Consider the following 25,652-nt stretch of genomic DNA (forward strand, 5'->3'; position numbering starts at 1 on the left):
TGGTAAATTAGTGTTTTCACATATTGGTAAATAGGGGCTATGACCACTTTCAGGCCAGATTTACCTGCCAGACTGATGGCCTCATATTTGACTGTAAAATACTTTGGTATGTTTCCAAGTTTTCTCTTTGACCGCAAGGTGTTCAGGTCCTGTGGCTGCAAAACAGGCCCCAACCACTGCCTGACAGTTGGTATGCTGTGCTTGTTTTTTGCTGTGCAAATGTGAGCAAATATCTCCACTTTGGTCTCATCTGTCTTAAGGAGAGTCTTGGCTTTTTTGGCTTTGCTGTCATGCTCATTTTAGAGAGAAAACGGTTGCTGTTTTTCCAAATAGTTCTGCCATGAACGTTTAACATACTGCGGCCTGTAGAGTCTCATCAGTTAGTTAAGTGCAGTTGATTAGCAGCGCCCGGCTGCTACTTACTCTCTTAGTTCCTAAGAAAGCAGTAAGGGTGTACTTCACACACTGCTCCTGCTACTATATTTTACAAATAAATAATATGCTTTAATACGTCATGTGTTATTGTTCATATGAGCTTGTATTTACCTAACTTCAAGACCAGTTTAGGACCAGTTCATTTTTCTTCCATTATGTCCTGATATGTAATATCTTAAATTGAAAGAGGTTGTACTTTTTTTGCCACATGACTGTAGCACAAATCATTGTACGATTGTGTGTCACTGGATGAAAGTGGCGTGTAGTGCTCAGTAAGATTAGTACGGTTTAAGTAACAGTTCATTTACCAGGACTTACCCAGTGAGTTTAAAGGTTTTAAGGCGTTGGTTGTGATGAGTTGGAAGTGACGGATCCGTGTCACTAGGTGACATCATAATAAAACGCACAACATTAACACTAGCATGAAGCTCATGAACATAAAACTACTCTCCATTTATGTGTAATAGTGAATACATCTTACTAAACCCTTATTTATTTATTTTTTAATCATTATGTATAGATTTTTTATTTTCCTTTACTTTTTCCTTTACATCATCATGTTCCTGTCATCTTTAAATCCCATCTTCCAGGGCTCCTCTTCCTCTGGTCGGACCCGTAGTTTCTCCCTCCTTCCCCACCTAACACCAACTTCATCCCCGGGATCTCCGAGGCACCTGGGTCACCCCGCCACACCCAGCAACATCGTCACGATCACTCACCACAAATCTCCAGCTGCAGCTCGACGAGCCAAGAGTCAATACCCAGGCCGGCTGCTGGAGGTCAAAGAGGTGGGTGGAGAAGTCGTAGCAGTAACAACACGCCTTTTGACTTATGAGTGGGCATATGTTTTCACCTTTTAGATTTATTGAATGCAGTTTCCTTCTTCAGTACACTTTCTTTCTGAATTTTTCCCTTAAAAGAAACTGGCTTTAATTATATGTTACAAGAACTAAGTTAAAGAATAGTTTTATTTTTCCAGAAAATGTTATTTATTAATTGATAAATTACATAAAGAAACAAGAACCCAACAAGAGCTTAACCTATCATGGCGTGTTTGTGTCAGTTTCTGTCTGACACAAGTGAATCGCGGGAAGGAAACCTCCTCTTCCTCCTCTTCCACTGTAATCTCGGCAGTTCTTTTCTCTGTTTTTACTGGAGACGGTCACTCCTTAACATCTCTTTTTCATTATAAAGATTATTCAGCTGTGTCTGTCCACTGCTTGAGGGTATCCAGCACAGTTTTGTACTAATTTTCTGTAATGGCTTTTTTATTAATGCCAGCAGTGAGCAGTGTTTTCCAAAGACAGGATTTGGTATTTGGTATTCCACCTAAGGAAATACTTTCTATAGTCTGACTCATAAGAGGCTGTTTTCAAAGGCTTTTACAGATTGGTTATCTAGTAATTATATTTAATTTTAGTATTTTTGTGTCCATTAGCAGAAATGTTTTACTTTGAAAAACTAAAGCCCCTCTGCGGTGTAACGCTCTGTTGAAGTAGCAGAAGTCTGTCATTCGGATGTGGGTCACTTTAACATTAATGCTCGTCACAGCTTCATTCAAGCTTAACAACAACAGAGCGCCATGGCGCACACGAGACGGGACAGTACAGCAAGTGATGTATAATGCATCACATCGCAGTAGACAAACACGAGTGTTCAGAGATTTCTTTTTTCCTTCATTTTATTGCTGTTAAGGGGATTTTTTTTATTTTATTTTTTTTTAGAAAAACTGATAATTTCTTAGCTTTTTTGTGAGCTGAGTAAATCAGACAACAGGGAATCTTGTGAGTGTCTGACATTTTACTGATTTTCAAGCACATAGATTTAGCAATTTAATATTTAGAAATTGTGTAATTGCAAATAAATCAAATCAAATCACTTTTATTGTCACATCACATGTGCAGGTACACTGGTACAGTACATGCGAGTGAAATTCTTGTGTGCGAGCTTCACAAGCAACAGAGGTGTGCAAAAAAAAAAATACAATAACATAAAACAAGCAAAATATAAGAATGGCTAAATCTGAGAGTAATAAATATATGTACAATATATATTACAGTAAAGGCAGAAATATCAAACATTTATTTCTTACAGCTTCTTCCATGTAAATAGTTATAGATTTAATTTCTTTTACCCACAGTATCTTGCATAACTGTGCAGCTGATTGAAATTATGCTTCGTGAATAGTTGAGCATATATACTGCAGGGATTTGTGTTCTCCTGCAGTAGAGACTGAGAGAAGTAGATGGGTAGCATTCCTCTGGTTAGAAACAACAGCATGGACACAGATACAAAGCACTGTATATAAAGGCTATAAGGCTATAGCTACGTTGAAGCTAACAGATAATTCAGCCGCTTGTTTTGTTTTCTCATCAATTGTTATTGCGACTTTTATAAGAAGGAGCCAGAGTGTTCATTGTGAGCTGGACATTGAAAAGAGCACGCTGTCTACTTTGACGTATGAAAAGCTGATGCGATTTATATCAAAGTGAAGAAATACGTGTTTAAAAGTGGCGTAAAGACATGCAGCAGGGTGGATGATGAGGAAATTATGGTTCAGCGGTGGTAACGTATTAGCAGTGCGTGGGCAGGTTTGGACTCCCCGTCTACCTGCAGTGAGTGTGTGCTGTCAGATGAGGGTATTGTAAAAATATGTGGTATTACTGATCTGTGGGCTACTCTTTCTTGGTGCTGATGCTTGGTTGCTGGTCTAGCAGCCAGTTGCAGAGAAGAGTGAAGTAATAATATTTGACTGATGCACAGAATCATCCATGTTGAGCATCAAGGTGTTGGGATTTGAGAATTGCACAGGAATCCTTTCCAGTGGTCAAAAACCCCTCATCACAGGCAAATACCTCCCCAAATGGGCATTTAAATTAAGCATGTTTTATATAATATCATTTTATATTTGTCACCCTTTATACTGTGAAGCCTCAAATATAATTTACAATATAATTGTCCCACAAATAATCATTTTTCCGGCATGCATACAACATATGAACTAGGGTCCTGGCTTCCTCCTCGCATTTCCAACAGGTGCCATCGTCAGCAAGCTTCAACCTGACTAGCTTACTGGGAGTCCAGTAATTTCTGTGAAGCAACTTGTATTGGATAAGCTGAGATTGGGCTTCACATGAGCAAACATACCACGATGAAACCAGCTTCTTCCAACTATCCCCTAAAATCTGAATTCCCCCCCTGAGCCTGGAATTCTGATTAACTGGAAAGTTTTCCAGTTTTTAATTAATACAGACTAGTTGTTGGTTGTCTTTTCTCCTTATTTCACCCAAACTTCACCGAAAGTCCATTGCAAGGCCTGGGTTTGAGTCCAATTCAGGCCATTTCCTATGTGTTATCCCCCCCTCTCTTGACTTTTTTCTCATCTACTTTCCTATCCTGTCAAAATAAAGGCAAAAAAATAAATCTTTTTTTTTTTTTTTTTAAAGCTGTGCTATATTTTCTGTGACCTTTGTCTTCAGAGATTGTAAAAGTCTCAGGTGAGACACTGGTGCAGTGAGTTCAGCAGATATTTCTGGCATCTTGGCAGGCCTGACACTGACTGCAGTGTGCTCACACTTTACTGTAAGTTCAGCATGGTTGGCATTTTTTATTGCATATATATCAATACTGATTAACGTGGCTGGTGACAGAAGCAGTTTGTGCAATCATCAATTTGCAAAAAAAAAAAAAAAGCTAGAGAAAAGACTAAACTGTAAACCGTTGATATTCCACGCAGTGTTGCCCGGTTCATCCCTGAAAGTGTGTACTGTACTAATGCTACGTTTAAACAGTTTTATGATTTCTGTGAGTTAAAACTTGGAAGCACAGCGTAAGTTAATTAAAAAAAATCTCCTCACTTGACATTTCCGGTAACTTTTGCTGTAGTTTGAAGTTCAAATCCTCATTAATTCTCCCCGCCTCATTCACCAGTCCTGTCAGTTCTAGTTACCACTTTGTCCCCATGTGCTACATCTCTGTACTCTCAGAACGGTCGTTCACTCTTTACCGCTTATCTTTCCAGAGAAGATTTTTTTTTTTCCCTCCTTTTCTCCCATCACTTCTTAATAGGCTTGTCTGCAGCTGATTTAAATTGATTAATTGCACAACATTAGGCTTGAAGTGAAGTTGGTAAAGCAAAACTAATAGACACAATGAAGACATGATTGTATGCTTGGCTGGTGAACTATACAGCCTTTTGCTGCTGCAGTTTTGCTTTCACCCCTTTTTTTGTTTAGAGACAAAATGTTCTTTTCGGATTATTGCCAAGCAGCTGTGCATCTGGTCGCTAAATTATGGAGAGATGATGACAGGAGGAAATATGGACAAAGAGAGACAAGAGGCTTTCTAAAATACTTCTGCCCATGTAAACTGTTGGTACTGAGAATGGAAACAGAGGCTGACAGGTATGAAGTCATGCCGGCCATGTCAGAAAATGTTTGTTTATCTTTATAAGAGACTTTGTGATATGTTTTTGTCTTTTAATTATGCAAACCTAAATTAAGACCTCAAAAATTATTGAATATTTTAATTTTCACTCTTTTTTTTGTTGCGTGTTTCATTCCCTAATTGTGGTGCAAGCAATTGTATGTGAAAGTGTGTAGTGACAAACCGACTGAGCATTACATGAGTGCAGTTCCCATTAAGTAGTCTGTGTAATCAGCCATGCAATGCATTTGGTTTGCACCATAGAGCACCATAGAGCTAATCCAGGGGAGCATATGCAAGTCGGGGAATCTGATATGGCACAGCGCCTTTGGAAATTTGTTAAAACAAACCATAAATGGGTTTTTTCAGCCTGAAAATTGGGGCAAATTATGTCTGTCCATCCATTTTTCAATCGACTTTGTGGGCGCACTGGAGTCTGTCTCAGCTGTAGTACTGTGACAACCTGGCCAGGCCACCAGTCTGTTGATTGGCTTTTGGCATTGTTTCTCACCTCACATCTTTTCAGAAATACAAATTTCCTTTCTCCATGAACTGGAATCTGCTGATATCCAGCATATTTATTCATTAACAACACACGCGCAGTGTCGCAAAACTGTCAGCGACATGCTAGCATAGTGTGGAAGCCCTTCATGAATCAATTTGCAAGTAAAACGCAGCAGAACTGCCACAGAAGCGTGCACAACAATAAACCTCGGAACCAGCTACAAGCTTGCAGCCTCGGTATGAGCAAAGGATCAAATCAGGTACAGGAAAATTATGGAGATGAGTGAAAAAGTGAAAAGGATGGATGACCTGTTATCTGGAGAAGTTCTAAGCCTACTGGGAATTGATGCATTGGAAGTATCTGATATGTTTTTGTTGTATGACGTATGTTGTTCATTCAGTTCATTTTCAGTTCATTTTTTGCACGTCTTTACAGAAGCAGAGCACTTATTTTGTTTTATTTTGATGTCAGAAGATCCTTCAAGTTACTGCATTTGGGGAAAATTGTGAAGTTTGTTTTATTGTGAAAAGACAATTTTGCTTTAAAGTACATTTTTATTTGTGTATGCTGTCAGTAATTGGTCAAGAAAATTAAAATCTGCAAAAATGTGAAAGATCTGAAAAGCGGGGACCTTCAGATGTTTGCTATTTTTAACTTTAAATCATTATTTCAGCCATGAGTCGGGCTGACTGTGTTGCTCAGCTGAAGGTTACAGGGATAAGAAGACAATCTTTGACCTGTGGATTTCTGAGCTTTGTACCAGAATGACAAAGACAGTTCATTTACTGTCTTCTTTGAGCTGGGACAAAGGAGCTTTATGTGACGCCTACCAAAGAGGAGATGTTTTGTTTTGTTTTTTTGCCTAATAACTTGTCGTGTAATTGACATTTCACTGGAGCATCTGTTAACCTTGAGTCACTGTGCCGCCCAACACTAAACGGTGTATTAAAGCCTGCCGTTTAACTCAACAGTTTCTCCTGCATGCGAGTCTGAAGGCACTCTTTGGAGGAGCATCAATGTTTCATGTGGAGATCTTTCTTTTAAGCCTTACTTGCTCGCTGAAGACCTGGCTGACTTCGACTTGTTAAATTCCCCATTCAAGATGCGCCACGCTGTGCGTCTGTCTCCCCATGCTAAGAATATCACGCCTAAAGGATTCACTCTGTGACAGAAAAAGAAGCTAGTGATCAGTATGAGTGCAGGATCATTTCTCACCTCTCAGGAGCAGAGTGTCTCTCCTCAGAATGAACCAGGGACAGTTTGAGTAAATAACAAGCAGATGGTGTGATCATTAAGCAAAACAAACATTCCTCTGGTGCCCGCCTTTCCTCCACAGACAGAAAACAAGGCCCTCTGTGATGCATGATTCATCCTCTGTAAGGCTTCACATTCTTTTGGTCCGGAAGAATTAGGTTGCTTCTTTCTGTGACCTGATTCATATCTACCATTATTTAGCTCCTCTCCATCTCTCTTCATGTCTTCTCTTCCACTTCTCCTCCTGCCTTCCCTTCTTCCTCTTGTCATTTGTTGTTTTCCAGCCTTTATTCGTAACAGGCCAGTACACTGGAGCTGATAGTACAGGAGTCTGCTTGTGCTGTGATTTATACACAACTACACACTGTAGAGGCCAGAAAGCTGCTGCATGCTGATTACATAGTGGATTTATGATCAAACAGCAGCATCTGGGATGTTTTGTTGTACATCCAATTTATTTTCTGGTTACTACAGCTGATAATATTCATAAACACCACTCTTTTGCTTCCTGTAAGGCTCTCTATCACAGCTTTTTCCAATGTGAATCACGCTTGGATTGGTCCTTTACCTGGAACTAGTTTGAAGTGGGAGACCTTACCAGGGGCAAATTGCCCCTGACCTTGTAGATGCAATGTTCACTAAGGCACACAAACCCTTTCTCACAAGCTATCCAAACCTTCCTGGACCCTTTGTTGAATCATGAATTAATTGTGAGCACATTTTGCGGAAGATGAGTTCAGTTTCACAGGCCTGATAATAAATCACTTAAATAAAACCTGTGTTACAAAGTGAAGTAGGCTAAATAATCTCACAAAGCCTGAGAACAGCTGAGAAATCATTGACATCTTTTAGCTTGAAAATTGTTATAAAGCCATTTCTTTGGGACTCCAGTGAACCACGGGAAGAGCCGTCATCCACAAATGGAGAAAACTTGTGACAGTGGTGAACTTTCCCAGGAGTGGCCAACCTACCAAACTCATCTCATCAATGACTAATCCAGGAGCTCACAAAAGAACGCAGAATAACATCGGCAGGCCTCGCATGCGTCAGCTAAGGATTAGAATTTATGATTCAACAATAAGAAAGCGAGTGGGCTAAAAATAGCGTCCATGGAAAAGTTTGTATTTGCCAAAAAAGTCTTGATGGTTCCCAAGACTTTTGGAAAAATATTCTGTGGTCTGATGAGACCCAAGCTGAATGTTTTGGCAGGTTTGAACAGTACTAACAAAGAACATTATACTAACAGTCAAACATGGTGGTGGTAGTGTGATGGTGTGGGGCTGCTTCTGGACCTTCTGCTGTCTACCAAGAAATCCTGAAGGAGACTATCCAACCATCAGTCTGTACACTGAAGCTCAACGGTGCTTGGGTTATGCAGCACAACAATAATGTAAAACACACCAACAAGTAGGGCTGGGCTATATCATACTGTTCACGGTAATACCGGTGTAATTTTGGGCAATGATAGGAAAATGAAATATCGCAATAGAATATGAGTAAAACGTGCATGTGCAGTGCCTATGTTTATATACGCACATGGCGGCGACGCAGAATGAGAAGAGCGAATTGGTTTGTAAAAATGCTGCAACTTCCGTGGTGTGGAACTGGTTTAGCTTTCGTCCGTCAGATACACAACAAAGCACTATTTTTGGTATGCTAGCGGGCCGTCGTTATTACCGTGTTGTTTGGAAAATACGGCACACTTAAAATCAATCCTTTTGATTTTTCTGAAAATCGACAGTGCCCCTTATGTATGAATTCTGGTTGTGTTTGCTGACCTCGAAACGATTTTACATGGTACACGGCGCTCGAAAATCTGTCAAATGTTTTAGTACGACTTTGCTAAGCTACGAAGCCGCACCGCTTGATGGATTGACGGAGCATTACGGCTATTGCAGGCAGGAGCCTCGCGGAGTGATACGTACTGGGCTTCAACATAATATTACCGTATTGTGTGTGTATAACCTCTTTAAGTTTTGTGGATCTTGTACATGCTTATATGGATATGTCGGCCAATTCCACTGGAAATGCCTTTTGGTTAAACTGTCAGCAAGGAATTTGCACTGTTACGTTTTTACAGTGGGGCAAAAAAGTATTTAGTCAGCCACCGATTGTGCACGTTCCCCCACTTAAAATGATGACAGAGGTCAGTAATTTGCACCAGAGGTACACTTCAACTGTGAGAGACAGAATGTGAAAAAAAAATCCATGAATCCACATGGTAGGATTTGTAAAGAATTTATTGGTCACCTCAAACATGGAAAATCTCTGGCTCTCACAGACCTGTAACGTCTTCTGTAAGACGCTTTTCTGTCCCCCACTCGTTACCTGTATGAATGGCACCTGTTTGAACTCATCATCTGTATAAAAGACACCTGTCCACAGCCTCAAACAGTCAGACTCCAAACTCCGCCATGGCCAAGACCAAAGAGCTTTCGAAGGACACCCGGAAAAGTATTGTAGACCTGCACCAGACTGGGAAGAGTGAATCTACAATAGGCAAGCAGCTTGGTGTGAAAAAATCAACTGTGGGAGCAATCATCAGAAAATGGAAGACATACAAGACCACTGATAATCTCCCACGATCTGGGGCTCCACGCAAGATCTCATCCCGTGGGGTCAAAATGATCATGAGAACTGTGAGCAAAGATCCCAGAACCACACGGGGGGACCTGGTGAATGACCTGCAGAGAGCTGGGACCAAAGTAACAAAGGTCACCATCAGTAACACACTACAACGGCAGGGAATCAAATCCCGCAGTGCCAGACGTGTTCCGCTGCTGAAGCCAGTGCATGTCCAGGCCCGTCTGAAGTTTGCCAGAGAGCACATGGATGATACAGCAGAGGATTGGGAGAATGTCATGTGGTCAGATGAAACCAAAGTAGAACTTTTTGGTATAAACTCAACTCGTCGTGTTTGGAGGAAGAAGAATACTGAGTTGCATCCCAAGAACACCATACCTACTGTGAAGCATGGGGGTGGAAACATCATGCTATGGGGCTGTTTTTCTGCCAAGGGGACAGGACGACTGATCCGTGTTAAGGACAGAATGAATGGGGCCATGTATCGTGAGATTTTGAGCCAAAACCTCCTTCCATCAGTGAGAACTTTGAAGATGAAACGAGGCTGGGTCTTCCAACATGACAATGATCCAAAACACACTGCCCGGGCAACAAAGGAGTGGCTCCGTAAGAAGCATTTGAAAGTCCTGGAGTGGCCTAGCCAGTCTCCAGACCTCAACCCCATAGAAAATCTGTGGCGGGAGTTGAAAGTCCGTGTTGCTCGGCGACAGCCCCAAAACATCACTGCTCTCGAGAAGATCTGCATGGAGGAATGGGCCAAAATACCAGCTACTGTGTGTGCAAACCTGGTAAAGACCTATAGTAAACATTTGACCTCTGTTATTGCCAACAAAGGTTATGTTACAAAGTATTGAGTTGTATTTTTGTTATTGACCAAATACTTATTTTCCACCCTGATTTACAAATAAATTCGTTACAAATCCTACCATGTGGATTCATGGATTTTTTTTTTCACATTCTGTCTCTCACAGTTGAAGTGTACCTCTGGTGCAAATTACTGACCTCTGTCATCATTTTAGGTGGGGGAACTTGCACAATCGGTGGCTGACTAAATACTTTTTTGCCCCACTGTATATAACTTTAATACACATAAAAAACAGCTGCTTGTTTAAGTGAAAATGCATTGATGGGGTTTTTTGCACTAATAAAGTTGTGGAGTTGTAAAATATTTTGTCTAGTGTCAATTATATCGTCAGTTATATCGTTATCGCAAATTTTCAAATGTATATCGTGATAAATATTTTTGGTCATATCGCCCTGCTCTACCAGTGGACTAGTCAACCTCCGGACTCAGAGCAGACTGAAATTCTTTGGCTTTGCAAAAATCTATGTCTAATATTAAAAGTTGTTTGATCTGAGACATGTAAGAGTGCAGAAAATAAGAAGTCAAGAATGGGGCAAATGCTTTTTCACAACACTTTCTGTGCCTGAGAGATTCACCCCTACAGTGCGTGGATGCACCTTGTGATCACTGAATGTGAATGCTGTTTGTTCCAGAGATGAGATCATTTGTACCTTGTGAAATTGCAGGTCAGTTCAAAGGCAGAGTTGGCTGCTGTAAATTGGCAGTGTTGTGCTGAATTCATGAAAGGACAAACAGATGGCTCATTTCTGTTTGGTTTTCTACTAATTCCATATTATTATGTTCGCCAGTTGTTATCATAGTTTGAATATTTATGTGGACACATTTCATATATCAGAACCTGGTTATTACAGTGACTCTGATATTATACAAATCACTGTGATGAATAAAAAGTAAAATAGTGTCATTCAAGCAGTATTTTCATATGTTTGAATATTGAGGTTATTTGTGCTTTATAACCACACAAACACATACACGTTGCTATACATGCCATATTATACTGTCATTCATTACACATTTGAAATCTAAACAATTAATGCCTCTAACATAACCTATTTAAATAAACTTACTAATAATCTGCTGTAAATGTGCATTTTAAATATGATTCTTAAAACGTCTCAGTGCTGGGGAGCTTCTGTGTCTGGTCAGTTTCTCAGTACAGTTCAGTATTTTCTAAAAATCTTTATCACGCTGACAGCAGTAATTGCTATCCTGATGTATCGACGAGGTTTCGGTTGAATGTTTGGGCCATTGTCACGTTGTCACCTTCCATCCATCTGTCCCTTTGCTGAATGCGTGACGGTGGCAGTCAGACCACATAACCGTCTCTCCAAAGCCAGCTTGTCACAGCTGGCTGATGTGAACTCGTCAAACGCCTCAGCTGTCGGTGCAGCAGCACCACTGGGCACTTACACTGCCGTGGTAGAGCTGGATCATTGGGGTTATGCTATTTCTGGAAGCATCGCTGGTCCTCTTGGCTCCTGAGAGCACTCTGTCTGTCTGTCTGTCTGTTTCTGTGTGTGGCGGGGGAAGCTGCCATTATTGAAAGCTCTCTGATTTTTATTTTTTTATTTTTTTTTATTTTTTACCTGCTTTTAAAAGTTAATAAACATATCAACTTTGATGCTATTTACATACAGAAAGCAGTGGTTGTTGAAATAATTTTTTTTCTTTTTAAATTTCCCTTTTGTGAAATTTGTGAAAATAATTAATTATTTGAGTGGGCCTCGAAGGTGACCACTAACACTAGCAGACATTTGAGAAATATTTGAGACATTTAAGTTTTCTACTTTGCTTTTTATAACTTCATCATGCTGTGTCAGATATTCTGATATATTTAAACATTATTTCACCCTGTGGTCTATTTTTTCTCTTTAAATTTTTCCTTTATCTGCTTTTATCGTATTTTCCTTGTGTGTAAACAGGTCTTTTTTCTTTTTTTTTTACCTAAAGAAATGTGGCTGCATTTTTTCCTGTGGACAATAAAACCCAGTGAGCTGTGTTATTTTTGAGCATGGTATGCTTTTTCTGAGTTACTTTAGGTTCCATAGCAACACATTTGCTCTCCAGCTTCATTGCCACCTCCTAAAGGCCCCTCTAGTGAATGTAGACCCTCAGGCATGTTCGGCTTTCTGGCATTATTAATGCAACACAGATGTAATTACGCCTCCAAACCTCTGCTTTTCTGCCATGCTGCATATGTGCTGAGCATTCATCTTTTGTATCATATCGAATGTTTGGGCTAAAGCCGAAACCAAACAAAATGCAGGCTGTGTCTGTTTCCTGATGGACAGAAATCGTAGTTTTCTTTATAACAACACTGCTGTTAGCTCAGAATCAGATCAGATACAAATGAGAGACAGACAGTTGGCTTTGCTCTGCTGGCCATTATGTCATCCAGCATATGCTGATCATAGATTATCCACTTCCATGATACATGTTAGCTGATGAGCAGCAAAAAAAAGGAAATGCAAAAAATTTCAAAGACATCAGGTTAAATGAGTGATGTCATTAAACAGACCGCTGATGCTTTCTCTGCGAAAAATAAAACATTAAAAGTCTTTTTTTTTTCTCTCAAAAAGGAAACGAAATAGCCACAGTAACTTTTTTCACTTGCAGTTATTATTTTCATGTTTTGCTTTTTAATGGAGTAGGAAAGATCCTAAGTCTTCCTTAAAGAAATAAAATGACAGTGGTGTGCACCTCTTGACAGTTTTTGCACTGCTGCTCCCGTTCAGACCGATGTGCGCATCTGTGACTTCAACGCAGAGAACAAACATCAACTTCTGTGTCAAACTAATGTGACTTCCATGTTGAGGATCATCACTGCGATGGTGATTGTATCAAAGCACCAGATCACGAGCATGACGGGGAACCTGCTTTCAACCATCAGCTTTTGAGCTGCCATATTAAAAAGCCATTGTTTAGAAAATGTTTTCAGCTGCGTCTTTTTTCTAATTGATTCTAGCTGGGGACACAAATCCACTTTGGGGTTGCATCAGGAAGGACATCTGGGGTAAAACTCCAAATCAAACACGTGAAGCTACCCGCTGTGGTGACCACAGGTTAAGGGAGCAGCTCAAAGTAGGTTTTATTTGGTACAACGAGTGTATCAATTATCGCTCTGGACTCTCAATTTAACACTGAAAGATTTGGATGTCTGAGCTCTGGAAGCACATCTGGTGACCTGCAGGTAGATGGCTTATGTTTTATTCACAGCTTTTCATAGACAAAGTCTATACACAACAATCCAAACCAGCGCACATCCTCTTTTTCTTTGTCACATATAATCAGCATGCTCTGAATTAAAACACCTTGCTCTGCTTGCCAACATAATCTTTGGCTGCTGTACACAACTGAAGATTTTAAAGAATGAGAGAAATGAAAGGGAACATTACCACAAATTTTAGATATAATATTAACAGAAACTTGCTCTGTCAAAAAACAAAAAGTCAATATTTGTGGAATGATTCACCTAAATTTAACTGTTGATATTCATATTCATCATGTTCATAGGGCCACTGCACCAGATCCTTACCTCCTGCAAATACTTACTAATAATAGGACTTAGTTGAAAATGTTTTCTAGATAGTGGAAGTTTTAAAATATAATATCTAAAAAAGACTCCTTCCTTCATCCCTTGAAATACCCTTAAATGTGGCATCAATTTCTGTCACAAGGTAATGTAGAAAAGCCTTAAATAATGCCCTGTAATTACAGTAATGTGTCACAGAGTGTGACAGCGTGAAGGATTTTAGCTGGAAAATAAAATAAAATCCTGTTTCAAGTAAAAGAGTAAGTTGTGATTGTTTGACAGACACAGTGAAGCAGAGATGATATCAGTGATACCATACACTAAGAATCTATTTATAACAAGCATTCAATAGATGACACCCTTCTCCCCAAGAACTTCAGCATAGCTGAATAATTGGAAAACGACTGCATTTTCAGGATGAAATTCCTTCCTGTGAATCTCTTTGCCACATCGTCCTCACTGCAACAGCTTTTCAGTGACTCCAGAATAGCTCTGTGTACTGATGCATGGAGACAGATGTGCTGTAGAAGTGTACGCAGAGGACGAGTGTTTGTGAAGCCATTCAATATTAATGAATACAACATTTCCAGCGTGATAAACAACCCAGATTCATTAGCCCTGAGAAGCTTATTACACTGGAAGCGAGAAGCGGTTAGTCTTTTTTCTTTTGTGATGCATTTAGACTCTGATAGGTGACTCATACAGAGATAATTTCAGTAAGTAAGAAATACTCGGTGTGTCTGTGGGAGCACGGAGGAGAACCTTTCTGCTTTGACGAGTTTTTGCAGTTTCTTGTTTTGGCACTCTCGTCTTGGAGCAGGTTGTGTGGATTGCTTGTTTCCAGTAGTCAAGACTGAGGTTATACCACTAGAATTAATGCTAAGTGGTATCACCACCAACATGCCAGTAAAGTTGTTGTATAAGATGATGAAAGATGAGTCACATTCATTTCTGTTTCTTTATGCGTGCACTTGACATTTTTGGTTTGGTTTGTGAACATAACCTGTGCAAACAGACTTCAAATACTGTCCTCAGTTAATCCAACATGATAACATTTAAAGATGCTGCAAGCCATTTTCTAAAAGTGTGCATTAGAGTGTCTCTAATGCTCAAAAGTAAGCTTTAATGTGGCCTGTAGCCCAAAAGTGATGCTAGGATCCTGCTCGGTGTTTAAAGAAACAAACAAACTGATCTTACTTTTAAAGATTTGCTCTTTCCACAGTGAGTCAGCACAGCTGGAACTAAATAGCTCGGCAATTCAGGAGTCAGTTGTCCGCTCTAGGATGAAGATACATTCTCTCTTAAACTTATTCCCTCATTCTATGCTTTTAGGTTTAAAGGTCCCTAAAATGCAAAAACAGGTCAATAGTTCAACAGTATTGACTGTTAAGATGGACAATTTCCTAATTTCTTTTTCTTAATCAAACATTAGTTAAAAAGCAGCAAATTGAGCATGAATTGTTGATACAGGCTAAATACACGTCACAATTAACTGCAGCATCTATTTTAAATGCAGCTTTGTTTCATTTAAAATTGTTGCTTCAAAAATCAGATCCAGGTCTGCAACCAATCACAGTCGCGGTGTTCAAAGTTACTTTGATACATCAAGGTGGTGATAAAACGGCAGAGGTGGATTCAGTCTGCTGTCAGTCGGCGACTAAATTGGTCAAGTTGACAATTACATGCAATCTGTTTGTGATAATGTGGTGATTAAATGTGCCGTCTACACGGACGTTAACATGGACTGCTTACATTCAGAGTGTAGAAAGAACTTCATATATCTGAATTAGAAATTCCTCCACAAATAGTGATGTAGTTGCTGCAGGGCTGTACCTGCAGAATAGCGTAGGTGCCCATAGGTGCCGTCCTGCTTTTACTCCAGTTTGACTGAGTTATTAATGAATGGCAGAGTAGAGATTTAGTTTTAAGAAAGAGAATAAAAATGTCAAATATTATCAGCACGTTTTCATCAAGTGCCTCAAAAAGTAACAATCTGTACATTAAAATATGTGTGAAGTACAGTCCTGATCAAAAGTTTAAGACCGCTTGAGAAATGGCAAAAAATCATATTTTGGATCTTAACAAGGTTCCAAGTAGTTTCAATATGCAACAAGAAGAAATGGGAGTGACACAAATACAAAAAATTTTTGAGCATACAATTTATTGAAAACAACGGTTAAACTGAAACAGGCTGTTTTACAGCTGATCATAAGTTTGCCTTTATAAACCCAAATCTGTGCAAAAATGTGGATTCATTGTCATTTTCTGTCAGGTAGTCACACTGTCATGATGTTCTAATAGCAAAGGCAAAAAAACGTTTCCTCTTTGAATGTTGTTGGGTTGTTGAACTGCATAAGCGAGGTCTCTCACAGCACGCCATCACTGCTGAGGTGGGACGCAGTAAGACAGTCATTCGGAATTTCTTAAATGATCCTGAGGGTTATGGCACAAAAAGGTCAAGTGGAAGACCAAACAAATTTCACCAGTACCGAGCTGGAGGATCCAGTTGGCTGTCCGTCAAGACGCTGGACGATCCTTGACCCAAATTAAGGCCGTTACTGGTGCCGACTGCAGCGCCATAATCATCAGACTGAGACTGAAAGGCTTCAAAAACAAAAAACGTCTTCAAAGGCCTTGTCTCCTTGAACAACGGAACTTCAGGAGGTGCAGGGGTGTCAAACGGCCGCACGCTTAGTCCAGATGTTGCAACATACCTCATGACTGAGAGGGTCCCTCGTCTGTGTGGTAACAACTGGATTTTTCAACGGAACAATGTACTGTAGTACACAATGCCAGCAGGAAAAGGCACTTCTTCCAGGAGAATAACATCACTCTTTTGGACCAATCTGTGTGTTCCCCTGATCTAAATTCAGTTGAGAACCTTTTGGGATGGATGGCAAGGGAAGTTTACAAAAAATAGACAACAGTTGCAGACAGTAGATGCCCTTCATGCAGCCGTCTTCACCACTTGGAGAAATGTTCCCACTCATGGAAACGCTTGCATCAAGCATGCCACAGTGAATTTTTGAAGTGATCAACAATAACGGTGGAGCTACTCATTACTGAGTTCATGTTTGGGACTTTTTTTGAGGTGTGGTCCTAAACTTTTGATGAGCTGTAAAACAGCCTGTTTCAGTCTAAGTGTTGTTTTCAATAAATTGCATGCTCAAATAATATTTTGTCTCATTCACATTTCTTCCTGTTTTATGTTGAAGCTCTACTTTGAACCTTGTAAAGATCCAACCATGCAAACTATGATTTTTTTTGCCATTTTTCATCTGGTCTTAAACTTTTGATTGGGGCTGTATTACAGTGGGCGTAATTTCAGTTTATATGCACCCAAATTGGAAATTATAGTAACGTGACGGTTGATTGTATGATTATTTTTATTAATGTCATGTCTCACTGTGCATCCACAGGTTATGTCCCAAGCAGAGGGCCAACAGAAGAACCTTGTCCAGTCCATCGACTCCCTGCCCACCAAAGGGCCGCTCTCCTGTCTGGATCAGGACCTGCTCCTGCTCAAAGCTACGTCGGCTGCCACACTGAGCTGCCTGGGCGAGTGCCTGAACATCCTCCAACAGACTCAGAGCCGTAGCCAGGTTCCACCTCAGTCCCAGGTCTCCCAGCGCAACCACGCCTCCCAAGGAGCACCCTCCGGTGAGTCCGCCACGGGTCCCGTTCCAGTGCTTCTGCTGGAGCCCCCGACCCCTTCATGCCCCACATCCCCCTTGTCTTTTCAGTCTCCATCTCCCGAACCCAGCGGCAAGGCCCAGCTGTGTCAGCTAGACTGCGCCTCTTGTCCCTGCCTGATGGGTGCCATGAACTTAAACCTTTCCAGCAATTGTTGTTGAATGTTGCATTTGTGTGTTAAATTGTTGTCTTTTCTCATAAGCGTTGTTCTGTATCGCTTCCATTCATTTTTATGTCTTCTTCAATGTCCTCAGTTGCATTGAAATGCCAGCAGTCCTCAGAATGGTCGTGCCAAGTAAACGCATGAAGGAGCGCGTATGGCAATGATTTTAACAGAAAGTATTGTTTACAGAGCTGGTGCAGACATTTCAGATTGTCACCCTATATGCATGTGAGGGGAAAAAATCAGGGTGTATGTATGAATGAAACCTTATACTATGCACTTCAACATCTCAAAGGTTCAAGTCTTTGCCAAAGGAATCCACACTGGTGCCTATATTGTTAGACCTCTGCCATGTTTAACCCTCTTTGTGCCAGATCATAATGGATCCAATAAAGTTGTTTCTATTTAAAACCGTTTACAGACTGAGGGTGGTTATATGGGTATATAATAATAAAAATAAATAAAATAAAAATGCCAACGGAAAGGATAAAGGAGGATGAAGGATGAAGGAAATTGAAGTCCATCAAATGTAGGAGTCTAATCCTATTTTCCAAGCAAAGAGGAATATTTGTAATCTATTTATACTTTCTGGGTTTCTATAAAACAATAGCATGATAAAGGTTTTCTCCAGGAGAGGAGAGGGGTTGATGTAAAGTAATACTCCTCTAAAAACCTGTTGAGTACCAAACAGTCGTTGCCCCTAGGATTGGGGGAAAAAAAGAACAACAAGTGGCAGTGGCAGATGTATTCTGTTTGCAGTCACAGCAGGATGGATCACACCAACTATTCATAAGCTAGGGCACAATCTGGGGATACACTTCTGTCGACAAATCAACAGTTCCTTCCTATTATTGGCAATTGGCTGCTAATATGCCACTAAAAATACATCTGTGTTGAAATATTGCCTTGGAGGTACTGCATTTGGCAGTTTATTGGTAAAAGAAATATTACTGGAAATAAAAATAAGTAAAATTATGCTGTAGACGTGTTTGGGGAGGGTTTATGCTGTTTTGTAAGACTAAAGATTTAAATCACAGACAATTAGCATGAATTAGTTTTTCTTTGAAAGGTTGCTTGTGGTAAACCGAAGGTGTGTTTAGAAAGAACGCGAGTTTAAGTTGACCGCTGGGCCTTTAGAGGAGTTCATGGTGGCTACATTTATGTGTAAAATGATCTCTCAGAGCAGGAAGCTCTCACACTGAAGGAGTAGAGTGCTGTCCAATACAGCTCTTGCTAGTAATGAATAGAGGCTTTAACTGCTTTAGCACAAGCGAGAGGGATGTGAAGCAGACAAGCTGAGATGATATTCATTCCTGCTTTTAGAAAAAAAAAAAATCCATAAACTGAATGTGGATACTGAAGAGTTGAATATTTTTAGCTTCTAGGGATTTTGAAATCTGCTGTAACTGCTGTAAATCTGAACCGCTTTCCTCCTGCGAGCAAACTGTAACATTTTCCGATCCATCATTTACGCCCTGTGGATTATTCATCGGAGTGTTTGAGCCATAAAGTTGTTTTCCCACTTGTACCTGTAACTTTGGGAAGGTCGTTTGGGTTTGGATCGCATCCTGAATCTTCCAGTCCTCACAGTTTGTTGGTCTTCTTTTTGCGCCAGCATTCACCTTGCCCTGTACCTGTTCGTCAGACAGGGGGTGGTGTGGAGTGGGACCACCGGGCCGCAAGTACAGACCTCTTTCCTTCCGCATCCTGGCTGATAAGTCCCGCGGGGGTCCAGCTGCTCCCTGCTTCCGGCATGTACCCGCCACACCTCAGTGAGGAGTTCGTTTTTGTTTTTGTTAGGATCCTCGGTCGTTAGCATAGCTTGGCTCTCAAGCATGGATGGCTACCTGAGTATCTTGTTAAAAAGCAGCTGATAAAGGGAGTGGCTGGCTGGTTGAATGGTATTGTTATGCCCACAGACCAAAGCATTGCCACTGCATGGGCAAGATAACTCTTGCAGAGAGCCAAGCATGAGGTTGGACTGAGTTTGGCTGGCACGTTTGTCCCTCCAGGCTTCCGTACTTTTAAACCAAACCAAAGCAACTTGCTTTTGAGTCACAAACCCAACATAAACCTGCCAGTCACACACCAGACAGCATTATTATCGGCTGATATCACAGAGGATCTTTGCTGCTTGCTCTAGCACTTTCTGGATCCCCTCCTTTCCGCTGCTCAGTCAGTGTCATAAAGAGCTTGAAGCCCCACCCACCCTACTCCTCTTTCCCCTGCACACAAGCAGCATTTTCCTTTAAGGAACTGAAAATCCATAAAGGAAATTTCCAAACCTTTGCGAACCAGTCCCCTTCAAGCTTAGCAAAAATTTAGTAAAAAAACACACCAGTCCATCTAAATATAAGTGAGAGCTGAAAGTCTTATTTAAAAGAGGTGAAAGGGGGAACTTGTAGGGGGAAATTCTGATGTGACAACATCATCGGGAAGTCTGAATTGATGTCACGGCCCAGAAATGGAAGATAAAGCCATTGGAAACATCTTCTGCATGAATGTTTGTGTCGCCACTGTTTGATCTCTGATAACACACCTGCATGCCTCTCTCCAATGGCCCGCGACATGCCCCAGCTCACCGAGTAGCTCTGCTTCTGGTGCTTCATTGTGACATCTTGGAGAAAGTATTTAATTGTAAAAACCCATTAATGAAGAAAAAAAAACACAAAACTTCAGAAGTTTTAAATGAATAATTAATTACGTTAAAATTGAATTCTGATAAAAGCCATCGCCATCTTCAATAACCTTTTCAAAAAGTGCACACACAAAAACACTCAATTTCACTTTATTCACAGCTCAATAACAAATCTTGCCCTCAGGCAGAGCTGGCTGCCCTTATGTCTCCGGTTTACAGGAGCCAGGTATCACTGGAGGTAGTTTCTTCGCACTTTCAGGTTCCTGCCAGTCAAACTGTTCAGTTGACCAAAGCAGAACCTGGCCTGAGGGCTATTTCAGCACTTTTTCCAGAGACAGACCCTCTGGGCCCAGCAGAATGCCAACCTGTATCAGCACAGTTAGCTTCTCACTAATGGATATCAAAGAGCAGCCTCTTGGTGCATTAGATATTTAACCTAATTTTAGTGCAGAGAGTGGATATGAGAAGGATCTCTGGTGTTGCACCATTAACAGTACTTTGAAATGGGATCCATTTCTCTGCTTTTAACAATTGAATCACGCAGCTTAAAAATTGATCATTTTTATTTTACTGATAAAGACACTTAGGCCTTCATCAAATACTGGGTTGCTCGAGGACTGCATTGGAAGCCCTTCAAAAGTAGCGACTCTATTTAAAGTCTGAGGATGTAGTTTGGACGTTTCGGCACACATCCAGTGAGGAGTCTCGTTGTGATCTAACCTTTGACTCCTGTCGTGATTTTGAGGACTTTTCACCTGCATCTGCGCCAGCTGTTTAAAATAAAACCCTGCTTTATTTTTCCATTTACGTTGAGAACTTGATTCGACCTTGATCTAACCCAGCTTCTAGGTGTGAGTACCATAGACGTGCAGATAAACAAACTGCAGTAAATAAATGTAAATCCACCCTGTAGGAGCGCGGCATCTTTTGTTGCCTGCTGACACGTCTGGTAAATAAGTGGACCGAACATTCTCAGAGTTGACTTTGAGTTTTATCTGCATGAAAAAAACCCAAACCATAAAAAAAACCCTACAAGTTCGCAAATTAATTAAAGGATTCAGGCCAGAGTAAATGAAGTGTAGGTGAGAAAATGTCCTGTTTAATCAGCTGTTTCACTTCAGTTTTTCTGCCTTTCCCCCTGCTTCTTAGATAAAAATACCTAAGGTGTCATTAATGCTGAAAATAAATAAGGAACACGTTGCCTTGTGAGCTCCTAACTTGTTCACATTAGCTCAGAAACTAATATTTTGAGAGACTGAAATGAGCCTTGTTATATTTTACTGCCTTCATTTTGTTTGTTGGTGCAGGTTTGGCTTCTGCTTTTGGTTTACCTGCAAGTCTTTTTCATGTACTCCAGTTTGGGAACCACTAAATTATTTTGCTTCGGAAAGCAGGATTTGATTAAATTACAATGAAGCAGGTGCTGATGTAACATTTAAAGACGATGCATGAAAATACTGATTTTAAATCAAATCAGCGCCCATTTAATCTCAAGCATCCATGTTGTACTTATTTGTGTACAATGTGTGCAGGTGTGGCTGCTTTTTAATTAAAGTTTCTTAACATTTTGAACGAGTTAGAAAATCCCTAAAAATGGGTCAGTTCTGACAACGCTGACATTTAACAACTGCGCCTTCAACAAAAGATCCTTGAGTTGGATGATCATCTCTGACAGCAAAAGCCCAGAAGGTGAAGACAGTAAAGGTTGAGCATTTTTGGGTATGATTTATTATTAAATGCACAATCGCTGCAGTAAGTAGAAAGAAATTGGTTGATTGATTTCTTTTCTTCTTCTTTATTGAGCCTTTGATCTTTTTGGGACGGGAATCAAATTTAATCTCCATTCTAGTCGCTTCTGTATGTTTGATCATGTGAATCAATACAAGGCAGGCTATAACACTGAACAAATATTAAATTCGCGTAGATTCATGCAAGGACACACATGCACACACCTTCCTGGTTTGTCACTTCCATCAGTCACACACACACCTTTATATTGAATGTCACATATATATATAAAAAGGAGAGGCTAATCTTGGTTTTCACCCTGATCCCTCTTTGATTCTTTCAACAACAATAACTTGTCGTTTTTCAGATGGTGCTCCTGTGTGGACTGTACCAAAGTCGCCCTCGGGGGAGCAACTGAAGAACGGGGGTCTGACTCCTTTGCAGTCAACCGAGCCCTCCCCGGCCCTCAGGAAAAGGATTCTGCCCCATGGTGCTGAGGTGAGAAACATCACGTCACGCTGTCAATTATCGCGTCAGTATTCGGCCCGTCTCTCTGACCTCTGCTAGCTTGGCTTGGATGCTAAAGGGCTGCACAAACAGTCTGTATGATTTCTAACTGCAGTGTGTTTCATTCAGATCACTGTACAGCTGCTTGTTGATAGGATTTGGTTGGATGGGTACAAAGAAAATCAATTTACATTTGCTCCTTTGGCCCTAAAGTTCAGGCTTATCATGCAAAGTGAATTTTAGTGTATTTTTTCGTCCTTTGCTGCATATTGCATTTATTGGATTGTGTGCGTGTAGCTATGAGCAGGAAGCACAGTGAGCATGGCATACAGCAAAGGTCACTTCCTGTAATTAAACTGTAAAAAAAAATACATCTACAGGGTATCATATTCCACTGCTATGCTCTGCTTCATGTTCCTGAATCACATTCAGTTTTATTGCAAAGTTTTGAGGAGTTTGACCTGGATAACAGAGACACTAGAAAAAGAAAGCAAAGGCAGGTACTGCGAGTTAAGAAGCTTGTGTGAAATTTTGTTAATTTTATTGAAAGTGTGAACAGGTTTTTTTTTGTTTTTTTGTTTGTATTGAAAGAAATGAAAAGAAAGCAGCAGAGTGCAGGGATGTGCAAACTACTAGCATGGAGGGCACAGAAAATATATCTGTAACACTTGGAGTCATGTGGTTAACTTTATGCTAAAATAATGTGCAGTGTCAGTGGAGCAGGTGCCTTGATATGGTGTGAACAGATTTAAAAGATGGATATAGATTTCTCACGTGACATTGTGTGCACATTACTCAAGAAATGTCCAACATAATGGATGTGATACAACCACTTATTGGTTGGGAAAAATGTGTTTTCCAAGAGTGGCTGGCAGTGATTCCTGAAGGTTTCTGGCTCTTGTTGGTTGAAATAGGATGCAAAAAACAGATAATGCACCACAAACCTCCTAATAATTGCTTTGAATGCTAGCATATTCCCACAGTTGCATGTATTTTTTTAATGTAAACACTCCATCAATTACTAAGACTGTACCAATATCCTAAAGTGGTCACAAGGAGGTTTTTGCCTATGTGACTCAGGCTCAGCAGCCACTTGCAACCACTCAGGGAATACTAATTGTTCTCCCACAACTGGTGGTTGCCAGAAGGTTTTAGACCAGTCTCTAGTGGTTAGTTCTGGTCTCTTTCATATCTGTTAGGGTCTGCTCAGACTCTGATGTAAGTAGTTAATGTGCATTTCTGTGTATTTGCAGCGCTGCAGATTAGTTTATCACCAACAGATTTTCTGTAATTTCTGACTTGAAGCCTTTTAATCTCAAACTTGTAGCAAACTGGTTGCAGACTAACTCAGTTTTGATGCCATTTTATTGCTGTGTTGATGCACCAAAGTTGCTTTGAAGACCGTCTCTGCAAACCTGGTCCATGTGTTTGAAACAACCATTTCAAAGGCAACGAGATAACAAATTCATTGCACAAGGTTGCAGGTATTTTGGTCCTGCCATGGTCACAAACTGTTGTTGAGGTAATTGGCGACCGCTTAAGTGACCGTAGCGTTGTCTATGATGTGAGTAAACGCTTTCCTGATGACTATATGGTTTCCATTGCTAGTTTCGTGTCTTATTCAAAACAACATCATGTTTATTTTGTAAATTGCGGTTGCCAATAGAGTCAAAAAGAAGGATAAAACAGAGTTTGGCTTACCTGTTGCTTGACCTTTTAATATTTAATGGTGATGATGCAGTGCAACCTCATGTGTTAACTAGCTGAGCCTTTTTTCTTTATCTTAGCCTTGTTGACCTATCAAATTATGAAGCCAGTTTTAATTCTGCAAACACTTAAGTTAATTTTAAGGGGATATTTGATTGATTTCCTTTTTTTCTCCAAGTTTCTTTTTATAAGCTTTTCTTTATTGAACTTGAATAAATAAAGACAAAGCTTATGTAAACAAAAACACTCTGTGGCATTAAATATGCAACAAAGTCTCAAGTGGTTGATGTCAGGCCTTCTTGAAGTTGCCAAAAGATGCATTTTTTTCATGTTCATTGTTATGAAAACTTTGCCTTTTAGTGCTTTGTAAGCTGAAATTACTTGCTGTGGTGATGATAGATACAAATACAAAATATACTTAAGCTGAAACTCAGGGGCCAGTGGCCTCACTTGAGAATTTCTGCCACACTCTATCGTGTTTGCTCTTCCTGGCTGGAAGGGGGAGCACTCCACTCATCTGACAATTTTAAAAGAAGTGCTGTCAAATAAGTGGGTCACACAGTGTACTGAGCCAATCCCTGGAGGAATGTGTGTCTGGACCAACCTGTTTCAGTACCAAGAAATGGAGGGGGCAGGGGGCAGGTGACTGTGACGTAAATGCAGTGAGAGTCTGGTGGAGAGAAAGAGGGGACACTGGAGTGAGATATTAGCGCATCAGTTTCTGTAATTTAGTTAAAACATTGACTTTTAACAACAAGTTCCACCCAAAATAAATCATTTTAATTTGCTTATATTTGCTGTGAACCCCTTAATGTTTTATTTATGCAAATTCTTTTATTATCACTAAAGTTAAAGCAACAAGTTCCACTGGTAGTTACGAGAATGACCATAGACAAAAGCAAAAGCTGTTTTCCCCATTTTCTCTTCATTGATTTCATTTTAAATTCCTTGTAATGCCATTCGTGGAATGTCAGAATGTTTCTCTTGCACACCCACAAACTACACCCTTTTTGGCTCCTACCTCAAAGCACACTGTGTTCTGTTGATCTTATGTGCTGCACAATAATGTTTAACATTTAGTATTTACTGTCATATTCCCATATATCATGGTGATGTTGTTTATTCTATTACTCTTGTTCTCTTCTGCTTGTTTTCTTTTTTCTTTCTCAACAGGTGATCCAGGTGATCGATATATGCATTTTTTTCTTTTTTTTTTTCTGCTCATTCTGTTGGTTTTTGTCTTTTGCCCTTCTCCCCCGTCCCTCTTCTCAGCTGTTTCTCTTTCTCTCTTTCTTTCTCCCCTTCTTTCCCCCAGTCAAGTCTGTCCCGTATTCAGTAAGTGAAAATAAAATAAACAATAAAAGGTGAATCAAATGGACCATTATGGCAAGGCTGGGATGGTCAATTTGGTAAAGTAAATCCGTTGGGCATCTTTGTTTGCCTTTAGACAATAATTCTGATGGCAAAAGAGCCAAACGGGACAGGCAAAAAAAAAAAAGAAAAAAAAAGAATGTTTCTCTTGCGCTGGAATGTCCAGGAACCCCCACATTGGGAGCAAAGTTTTCAAAAAACCGAAAGAACAAGATCGCGAATACAAGTGGCAGAAATGGACTTCCT

General features: G+C 40.2%; 1 protein-coding gene across 2 annotated transcripts in view; it reads left to right on the top strand.

Moving 5' to 3' along the window:
* osbpl10a (oxysterol binding protein-like 10a) overlaps window positions 1-25,652 on the top strand; it is a 96,966-nt gene that overhangs the window by 43,269 nt on the left and 28,045 nt on the right. For both annotated transcript variants that reach the window (XM_085445263.1, XM_085445262.1), the window contains exons 5-7: window positions 1,026-1,223; window positions 17,019-17,259; window positions 22,189-22,319. In XM_085445263.1, coding sequence (XP_085301389.1) covers window positions 1,026-1,223; window positions 17,019-17,259; window positions 22,189-22,319 — 570 coding nt within the window. The remainder of the gene's footprint in view (window positions 1-1,025; window positions 1,224-17,018; window positions 17,260-22,188; window positions 22,320-25,652) is intronic.

This window comes from Copadichromis virginalis, linkage group LG22, assembly GCF_057382275.1.
Source record: "Copadichromis virginalis isolate Kocher_CV1m ecotype Utaka linkage group LG22, C_Virginalis_male_GT1.1, whole genome shotgun sequence".
Taxonomy (NCBI): domain Eukaryota; kingdom Metazoa; phylum Chordata; class Actinopteri; order Cichliformes; family Cichlidae; genus Copadichromis; species Copadichromis virginalis.